This window comes from Gigantopelta aegis, chromosome 12 (assembly GCF_016097555.1).
Source record: "Gigantopelta aegis isolate Gae_Host chromosome 12, Gae_host_genome, whole genome shotgun sequence".
Lineage (NCBI taxonomy): Eukaryota > Metazoa > Mollusca > Gastropoda > Neomphalida > Peltospiridae > Gigantopelta > Gigantopelta aegis.
Window position 1 is genome coordinate 32,684,391 of NC_054710.1, and position 10,858 is coordinate 32,695,248.

Sequence of the window (10,858 nt, forward strand, 5' to 3'; positions counted from 1 at the left end):
TCAATATACGTAAGAAGCCCAAACTGGATTTTTAGGAAATAAAATGAAATTTAACCTAGTACAAATATTAGAACGATCAGAGACACGTTTATTATACAGCCACTTATATTTTACACATATATATATAATGGTTAAACAGTCTCTGTTAATCGATAACATCTTTAAAATTGCAGCAAACTCAGGAATGTCCCTTTTACAGAACGGTACCCCCCGTTTTACAAAGATAACGTAGAGCTAAGATCACCTTTAGTCCTAGTACGCTGACGGTAAGATCTTTCTCTCTCTCCTACTGACTTGACTGAAAAATGAGGATTGAGTTTGAATAGAAGGAGGACTGGGCGAGTCAACTACTCGCTGACAAGAAAGAAAGAAAGAAATGTTTTATTTAACGACGCACTCAACACATTTTATTTACGGTTATATGGCGTCAGACATATGGTTAAGGACCACACAGATTTTGAGAGGAAACCCGCTGTCGCCACTACATGGGCAACTCTTCCGATTAGCAGCAAGGGATCTTGTTGAACCAGTTATGGATCACTGGTCGGTGCAAGTGGTTTACTCCTACCCATTGAGCCTTGCGGAGCACTCACTCAGGGTTTGGAGTCGGTATCTGGATTAAAAATCCCATGCCTCGACTGGGATCCGAACCCAGTACCTACCAGCCTGTAAACCGATGACCTGCCACGACGCCACCGAGGCCGGTCGTTGACAAGAAGAAGGAAGAAGGAAATGTTTTATTTAATGGCGCACTCAACACATTTCATTTACGGTTATATGGCGTCGGACATATGGTTAAAGACCACACAGATATTGAGGGTGGAAACCCGCTATCAACACTTCATGGGCTACTCTTTTCCATTAGTAGCAAGGGGTATCTTATATGCACCACCCCATAGACAGGATAGCACATACCATGGTCTTTGGTGTACCAGTCGAGACTCGCTGACAAGAATCGGCGGTGAAGTATAAATCTAGCTTTTGTCCCATACCGGTCCATACCACCCTCCGCCTGTTACCGACCCCATTCGGACTGCTGGTGCTCCCTTGCACCTGCCAGTGCCGCGGTCCCCCCTCCAACCCACCCCACCCCTTCCCTGTCCTGGACGAAGGAGCCGGCCGAGGTCGGCACCTGTGCCCTGGACAGGCGTGCGCTGCAACAGCCTGCTCTGAATGTGCATGTTAAATCTGACCTACTGGTCCAACCAGAGGGGACTATCCGGATATTTGTTCACAATGCCTTGATATATTGAGCTGTAATTGTGTGCGTAGCTTTACAATATACTCTCAAAGATCATAGCTGACATCCATGCCGATTTGCACATTTTAGAACTCAGGAGATATTGAGCTTACATTTTGTGTGTAGCTTTACCGTGTTCTGTTACATATCAAGTTTGACTTTGATGGCATTTTACCCATTGTTTTGTACGCCCATCTATGATAGGTCCGGACCATACATACAGATGCATGTAGGAACAACTAGGGATGGCGGTGTGTCGCGTTCTATTACTAGATCACTGTGACCCACTTTTCACGGTCTACTACACATAACAGTAAATCCTTGCCCAACTTATAGCTTGCACACAGATCGTGATGCATACAGGGCCATCAAATCACAATCATGTAGGAACAACTTGAGATGGTGGTTGGTCCAAAACAAACTGTTCATCTATCCCATTGCAAACATTTCACATAATTAGACTTGAATCATACCCTCACCGGTACTCATGTTCACATAGTTATGGCCCTTGAATTTACGAGATACGAAAATGTGTTGGTTCCGGTAAAGGATATGTATTGCTTTAGCAGTACTCTCAGAATGCTTGTCGGTCAGCCTTATTGGATTTTACAACAACACAAGTCTATAAAACAGTAGAAAATTAAAACTTTGAATGTGTTATTGTTGGAAAAGTGGAAAAGTTCCCGCCTGATGCGCGGTCGGTCTAGGATCGATCCCCGTCGGTGGACCCATCGGGTCGTTTATCGTTCCAGCCAGTGCACCACGTCTGGTATATCAAATGTCGTGGCATGTGCCATCCTGTCTGTGGAAAAATGCATACAGAAGATCACTTGCTGCATTAGGAAACACTGTAGCTGGTTTCCTCTGACGACTACGTGTCATCATTACCAAATGTTTGACATCCATAATTAGTCAAAGCGCTCTAGTGGTTTCGTTAAACAAAACACACTGTATTATCGGTGAACATGTACCTTGTACACACCTTCAGAACAATAATCAAATGTATTGCGTCATTATAATAATTTGCCGACGTTTTTGTTTTTCTCCATCCCAGGGTGGGACGTAGCACAGTCAAAACGTACGCCTGATGCGCGGTCGGTCTAGGATCGATCAGTCTGTGGGCCCCTTGGGCTATTTCTTTTCCATGCCAGTGCATCACAACTGGCATATCAAAGACATTGGTATGAGACATCTTGTCTGTAGGATAGTGCATATAAAACACCCCTTGCTCCTAATGGAAAATAAAATGTCGCAGGTTTCCTCTGTAAGACGATATGTCAAAATTATCATATGTTTGACATCCACAAGCCGATGATTAATAAATCAATCTGCTCTAGTGGTTTCGTGAAACAAAACAACATTTAACTGTGGGATGGTACATATAAATGATCCCTTGCTCATTTATGGATTTAAAAAATAAAAATATTGGCGCTCGCGTTTCCCATCTAAGACAATACATCAACAATATCAAATGCTTGACATCAAACAGCCGATGATTACATAGTCATATATACTCTAGTGGTGTCGTTATATAAAACAAACTTTTTAACTTTCCTCCATCTCCACCCACACCACCATGATACTCAATGCCCAGTGTTGTACCTGGTTGAACATGATGATGTCGAAGCTGTTGTCTGGAAACGGCAGTTGCGGCAGTTTCCCTAGCCGATACTCGGTGTTGTTTTGGTAGTTGGCCGTCTTCTTGCGAGCTGCTTGAAGCATGCCATCCGAGCCGTCCATCATCGTCACGTGACCGACACCGGCATCGAGCAGTCCCAGGGCGTAGTTTCCCGTGCCACACCCAGCGTCCAGCACAGACAGCTACAACAAGAGAGATAGTGAGGCATCTCTCTCTCTCTGTCTGTCTGTCTGTCTGTCTGTCTGTCTGTCTCTCTCTCTCTCTCTCTCTCTCTCTCTCTCTCTCTCTCTCTCTCTCTCTCTCTCTCTCTCCGCCTCGTATGCATGTGCTCTTTCCACCATCTCTCTCTCTCTCTCTCTCTCTCTCTCTCTATCTCTCGCTCTCTCTCTCTCTCTCTCTCTCTCTCTCTCCTCTCTCTGCTCTCCGCCTCTTTCATGTGCTCTCTCCTCTCTCTCTCTCTCTCTCTCTCTCTCTCTCTCTCTCTCTCTCTCTCTCCCCCCTTTATCTGCTCCTCTCTCTCTCCGTCCATCATCGTCAATTGACCGACACCGGCATCGAGCAGTCCCAGGGCGTAGTTTCCCGTGCCACACCCAGCGTCCAGCACAGACAGCTACAACAAGAGAGATAGTGAGGCATCTCTCTCTCTCTCTCTCTGTCTGTCTGTCTCTCTCTCTCTCTCTCTCTCTCCCTTTATCTGCTCCTCTCTCTCTCTCTCTCTCTCTCTCTCTCCGCCTCGTATGCATGTGCTCTTTCCACTCTCTCTCTCTCTCTCTCTCTCTCTCTCTCTCTCTCTCTCTCTCTCTCTCTCTCCCTCGTATGCATGTGCTCTTTCCACCATCTCTCTCTCTCTCTCTCTCTCTCTCTCTCTCTCTCCGCCTCGTATGCATGTGCTCTTTCCACCATGTCTCTCTCTCTCTCTCTCTCTCTCTCTCTCTCTCTCTCTCTCTCTCTGCCTCGTATGGATGTGTCTGGTTTCCACCATCGGTCTCTCTCTACTCTCCCCCTCTCCCCGTCTGTCTGTCTGTCTGTCTGTCTGTCTCTGTCTCTCTCTCTCTCTCTCCCCTCTCTCTCCCCCCTCTCTCTCCCCCTCTCTCTCTCTCTCTCTCTCTCCCTCTCTCTCTCTCCCTCACTCTCTCCCCCTTTATCTGTTTCCTCTCCTCTCTCTCTCTCTCTCTCTCTCTCCGCCTCGTATGCATGTGCTCTTTCCACCATCTCTCTCTCGCTCTCCCTCTCTCTCTCTTTCACTATCAGTCACCTATTCCTCTCGAGTACAGCTTCTATTTCTCTCTCTCTGTCTCTGTCCGCCTGGTATGCATGTGTCTGCTCTTTCCACCATCTGTCTCTCTCTTTACTCTCCCTCTCTCTCCCTCTTTCTCCGTCTGTCTGTCTGTCTGTCTGTCTGTCTGTCTCCCTCTCTCTCTCTCTCTCTCTCTCTCTCTCTCTCTCTCTCTCTCTCTCTCTCTCTCTCTCTCTCTCTCTCTCTCTCTCTCTGTCTCTCTCCGCCTCGTATGCATGTGCTCTTTCCACCATCTCTCTCTCTCTCTCTCTCTCTCTCTCTCTCTCTCTCTCCGCCTCGTATGGATGTGTCTGGTTTCCACCATCGGTCTCTCTCTCTCTCCCCGTCTCTTTACTCTCCCCCTCTCCCCGTCTGTCTGTCTGTCTGTCTGTCTGTCTCTCTCTCTCTCTCCTCCCTCTCTCTCTCTCTCTCTCTCTCTCCCCCTTTATCTGTTCCTCTCTCTCTCTCTCTCTCCGCCTCGTATGCATGTGCTCTTTCCACCATCTCTCTCTCGCTCTCCCTCTCTCTCTTTCACTATCAGCCACCTATTCCTCTCGAGTACAGCTTCTATTTCTCTCTTCTCTCTCTCTCTCTCTCTCTCTCTCTCTCTCTCTCTCTCTCTCTCTCTCTCTCTCTCTCTCTTTCTCTCTCTTTCACTATCAGTCAGTCACCTATTCCTCTCGAGTACAGCTTCTATTTTTGTCCACCTTACCTCTTTCAAAGGCTTTCTCGTTAGATGCGTCACCATGCCAACAAGTAGGTCCATGTTGGTGGCTCGTCTGCAGATGTCGTATCCCTTTGACACCTCGTCGTAATCTGTGAACGTACTCATGGTTACTCGGTATTTTGTTCTTCTGGTTTCTGGGGTCTATTTTCCTCCAGTAGCTTGGGTATTGTCTATTAAAAAGAAAATAATGTTTAAAGTTAAATTTTGCTTTGTTTAAAGCTGCAATGTCTGGTTTCAATCGTATACAATCAAGTTCTACTTTCAAAGACAAGCATAACTGCACTTTTAATTCACTAGCGAGTTGTCGTTATTAATGTATATCTTCAAATGCATATCGTCAAATACCCAGTTAGAACAATTCTCGCCATTTTGTAATACCGAGCGGATTCTAGCAGCCAATTTCAGCAGACACGCATGGCGACGTTCTAAACACCGGACTCGTACGCCTTTTATAATGTGTGTTGTGGTGTGGGCTAAAAGTTGGACATCCTATATTACCGTAGTACAGACGAATTTTTAAAGTGATACTTCAGATATTATAAAAGTGCTTAATAAAACGGTTAAGTTGTATTTATACGGATATTAGTAACAATAAGACTGTGAAAATGAGTCTTGGTTGTTATTTTGTTTTTGTGTTATTATACAAAGATACTCTTTGAAACTCTAAAATTCTTAAGTTGTAGTGAATAATAAAAATTAGCATAACAGTGTGTTTAAAAGTGTGTGAAACACAGGTAACAATCGAAAGGCGTATGAGTCCGGTATTTAGAACGTCGCCATGAGTGTCTGCTGAAATTGGCTGCTAGAATCCGCTCGGTTTTTGAAATGCAACAATAGCCGAACCGTACTATTTTTAGCCCAGAGGTAGCCCGGCAAAAGTGTCCCACTTTCAAAATACTGGGTTTATTTTTAACTTAGAAAAGCCAGTGTAGTGAAACCAATTCGGAGTGCGGCGTCTTATATGCACCAAATGTAATGGGATTTTCTGTTCTAAATGCTTAAATAATAAAAATATTCCAGACAATGCACGTTTAAAGACACATCTAAATAATAAATAATATAGTGTTTAACGACACCACTGGAGCACATTAGTAGCAAGGGATCTTTTATATGTACCATCCCATAGACTGAATATCACATACCACGGCTTTTGATATACCAGTCGTAGTACACCGGTTGGGATGATACTAACGAGGATCAATCCCAGACCGTCAGCGCTTCAGTCGAACTAATCATCAACTATACAATTTTAAAACTTATGAAAGTTTTGTCCGATTTAAGAAATGAAATTGTTCGCACCGTACCGTCGAAAGACGCACCTCTTTCACACCCTGCACTGATCCCATAGACAGGATAGCACATACCACGGCCTTTGGTATACCAATCGTGGTGCACTAACTGGGACGAGAAATTCCCCAATGGGCCCACCGGCGGGGATCGATCCTCGACAGTCAGCGCATCAAGCGAGCGCTTTACCACTATGTCCCGCCCGTCCCAAAGCCACAGATGCTGAGTCAGGCGCTGTCAAAATATAGAGCATGTCCTATGTCAAAATATAGAGCATTTCCTATGTCTTCTGCTGCCGTAATAGGTGTGCTGTGTTTTGTCACAGATGCCGAGTCAGGCGCTGTCAAAATATAGAGCATGTCCTATGTCTTCTGCTGCCGGAATAGGTGTTCTGTGTTTTGTCACAGATGCCGAGTCAGGCGCTGTCAAAATATAGAGCATGTCCTATGTCTTCTGCTGCCGGAATAGGTGTTCTGTGTTTTGTCACAGATGCCGAGTCAGGCGCTGTCAAAATATAGAGCATGTCCTATGTCTTCTGCTGCCGGAATAGGTGTGCTGTGTTTTGTCACAGATGCCGAGTCAGGCGCTGTCAAAATATAGAGCATGTCCTATGTCTCCTGCTGCCGGAATAGGTGTTCTGTGTTTTGCCAAGCACCACCTCATTTGTAGTGCTGTTAAAAACGTGTTTAGAAGCAATTTTCCTGCTGACGGGGCTTGAACCAGATATGGATAGATTTTATTTTTTTAATAACTACTTGGGTTTTACCGAGATTGCTTGATTAAATTACTCATAACAAGCATACCAGTGTGATTTTAGCTTTATCGTTTATTACCGTACATTTTTCACGCATATTTACAGTTTCTGTCTTTTTCACTAAATATTGATGTATTCATTTCGACTTATGTTCGTGTTTATATCCAATTAAGGTTCAAACACACTGTCCTGAGCACACACCTCAGCTACCTGGAAGAAGTCGCTCTGGGTTGGAGCCGGTACCGGGCTGCGAACCCTGTTCCTACCAGCCTGTAATCCGATGGCTTAACCACTGCGCCACCGAGACCGGTGTTGATGTATTGCCTTCGTTACTTGCTGTCTAACATTTTTAATGTCCTCTGAATGCACCGAGTGTACATTGAAGTGTGTTGGTTCACAATTACTTGTCATACGATCAAACTGGCCGGTGCTTAATCCACATTTAGGGTTTTAACGACACCACTAAAGAACTTTGATTAAATAATCACTAACCAGTTGTGTGTGTGTGTGGGGGGGGGGGGGGGGGGGAGTTCTTTAGCAACACGGGAACACGGGAAAACGGATTCTTTAGCAACACGGGAACAATCATCTGAATAGACCCACCGAGGCGACGCCAGCAGTTGATTGACCGAGTTAAGCTGTAGCCAGTGCATCACGACTGGTATACCAAAGACATCCAATAGCCGATGATTAATAAATCAATGTGCTTTAAAGGAACATTCCCGAGTTTGCTGCATTGTAAGATATTTCCGACCAGTAAGATATTTCTATGATTAAACTTACATATTAGATATATTTTCTTGTTTAGAATATCAGTGTCTGTATATTCAGTGTGTTTCTGGTCGTCTTAATATTTGTAAGAAGCCCCAACTGGATTTTGTCTTCAAATAATTTCGTACGTACGAAATTATTATTTTTAGGAAATAAAATGAAATTTAACCTAGTACAAATATTAGAACGACCAGAAACACGTTTAATATACAGCCACTAATATTGTATGCAGAAAAATATATTTGATATGTAATTACAGTCGTCAAAAAGTCTATGTTAGTCGATACCATCTTAAAAATTGCAGAAAACTCGTGAATGTCCCTATAATGAACTTGTTGAACACAACAAATTTGAAATGTAATTTTGTATGTATGGAACACGTTGTGAATCAATATAACTATGTGTATTGAAGTAAATGTGTAACTTACGTGCCTTGTGTGTGTTACTCCTGCGAATCAGCCCGACTAGAGTATAAAGCACAACACATGACGCTTATAAAAGTGCACCGTGACATCGCAATGATCGACAAAGCTTATTGAACCCACGTGTACTAAATTCAGTTCACTAGCGCAACGCGAACAGTCGGCATACAGATCCTGGTCAGTGGACTATATCGAATCTTATTCGCTGTATAATAATGTGCACTATATCGAATCTTATTCGCTGTATAATAATGTGGATTATATCGAATCTTATTCGCTGTATTATAAAGTTTAACTATTGGAGCGAATAACAGTGTATACGTTACGATAGAAGACACAGATTAACAGTTATTATTATAGCGTCACACATATTTTGTACATAAATAGTGTAATGTAAACACAGATGGCGCGAATCACCCCCAGCCCATCCCTTATTGATATTGAAATGTAAAGGCGTATACTACCAAATCAAATCCCACAGACGACAGTAGTAACACACGTGGCTAAAGCTCCTACATGCAGTGTATGAATCGACATAAACGCCATGGATATAAATACTACCACCCCTCACCCTTAAAGGGACATTCCTGAGTCTGCTGCACGTTTTAAGATGTTATCGTTTAGCAGACACTTTTTAACGATTGTAATTACATATCAAATATATTTTTCTGCATAAAATATCAGTGGCTGTATATTAAACGTGTTTCTGATCGTTCTAATATTTGTACTAGGTTATATTTAATTTTATTTCCTAATTATTATGTTTTCGTACGTACGAAATTATTTGAAGACAAAATTCAGTTTGGGCTTGTTACAAATATTAAGACGACCAGAAACACATTGAATATACAGACACTGATATTCTAAACCAGAAAATATATTTAATATGTAAGTTTAATCGTAGAAATATTGTATTAGTCGGAAACATCTTACAATGCAGCAAACTCTTTAAAGTGAATAAGAAAACATTGAGGGTGAAGCTGCTAATTTCAGAGTTAACGGGTAGCGTCTATGACTACCCTAGTTCCGCACAAAATTTGAACACTTTTTTACAGGTACCCCAAACATGTTTCAAGCTCAAGGCTATTTCACACAGTGGTGCTAGAGGAAATGAAATAGCATACATCTGTATACTCTGTTTTTCACAACCATCACACTCACATTTATCACGAATCATAGGACTTGTGACATTAAGGTCTCTATCGAAAGTTCGGTGCACCTCGAACTTTGACCCAGCTGGAAGTTATTTAGTTTAGTACTACCTGTAGGGAAGCGCAAGAGGAAACTCTATGTAATGTTTTGGCAATCGTCGACAACCAAATGGTCGCAAGCTATTGTGTTTGAAATACATTGTTTCCCCCTAAATCTGATGCCACAGAGCTTTAGTTTGGTTATTCTTGATTCCAGTCATGACATTAAGCTTACATGTTGTTAACCAGTACCAACGCTACACGAAGAAACCCGACGCTCATATACGTCACCACAAGAAAGTACAGCGCAGGTTCATTTTGCATAGGGGCGTCGGGTTTCTTCGTGTAGCGTTGGTACTGGTTAACAACATGTACGTTTAATGTCATGACATGACTCGAGAATAAGAAACTAAAGCTCTGTAAACTACCTATATCAGAAACTGTTTGCTTCTTCATATTGTTGAAATAATTGAAAACCTTTTAAACATAAAGTTTTTCTTTCATAATTGTCTATGTGGTATCGGTACCATAAATCCTGGAAGAACTTGAGGTGCGTAATGCCTATCGGTGGGATAACTTGCATTAGTTTTAAAGATGACCCTCAAGAACGTTTTGTCTCGCAGCTCCACGTTCTTTGCTTTCAAACTACAGTGAGATCCTGAACTTAGCAATAGTCAGAGGCAGTTACACGCTCACAATTTCAGAGATTGCTACAATTTGAATACATTAAACGGCAGTTGCTAATCAATTTTCAATTCCTCGAAATATCGCTGAGAGAGAGAGAGAGAGAGAGAGAGAGAGAGAGAGAGAGAGAGAGAGAGAGAGAGAGAGAGAGAGAGAGAGAGAGAGGAGAGAGAGAGAGAGGGAGAGAGAGAGAGAGAGAGAGAGAGAGAGAGAGAGAGAGAGAGAGAGAGAGAGAGAGAGAGAGAGAGAGAGAGAGAGAGACAGACAGACAGACAGACAGACAGACAGACAGACAGAGAGAGACAGACAGACAGACAGAGAGAGAGGGTGAGTGTATGTGTGTGTGCCTTTAAACATGCCCCTATACCACTAAGGCATGTCCATCCCGGGCCCGACCTCTGGATAGCCAGTGGTCTCGTCCTGGACAGAGTGAACGAATGAATGAATGGTTAAAGACACCACCAGCACGAAAAATGCATCGGCTATTGGGTGTCCGACAATGGTAAATGCAAACAAAGTGATGATCAACATCAATATAAACAATTCTAGAGGTAAATAAAAACACAGTGTAAAAATGTGGCGTTCCTTCAGAGTACACTGACGTGGAGGATCCTTCTTCAAGGTAAATGAACGGGTCAAGTATGTATGACCGATGAGAGCATGACACACGAATATTTCGTCCTTCCCGCACAGCCTATAGGAGGAATGCCACTCTCCCAGGACTGGATTGACACCATGAAGCTTGTTCGCAACCGTACCGTCCCAATCATTTTGCCAAGTCGAACAGACAAATGGTTTAATACTATGTTTAAAGTCAGTATATGGCACAACAACCCCGGCATGAGGCAAATCCAAAGCAGACTTGGCA

At 43.2% G+C, this 10,858-nt stretch overlaps 1 protein-coding gene across 1 annotated transcript; it reads right to left on the bottom strand.

The window, feature by feature from the left end:
• Window positions 1-2,785: 2,785 nt before the first annotated feature.
• LOC121386001 (demethylmenaquinone methyltransferase-like) lies at window positions 2,786-8,268 on the bottom strand. The gene is made up of 3 exons (XM_041516795.1): window positions 8,127-8,268; window positions 4,868-5,052; window positions 2,786-3,061 (listed from the first exon to the last, which is right to left on the bottom strand). The coding sequence occupies exons 2-3, from the start codon at window positions 4,985-4,987 to the stop codon at window positions 2,786-2,788; spliced, it is 396 nt and encodes a 131-aa protein (XP_041372729.1). The 5' UTR covers window positions 4,988-5,052; window positions 8,127-8,268.
• Window positions 8,269-10,858: the final 2,590 nt, after the last annotated feature.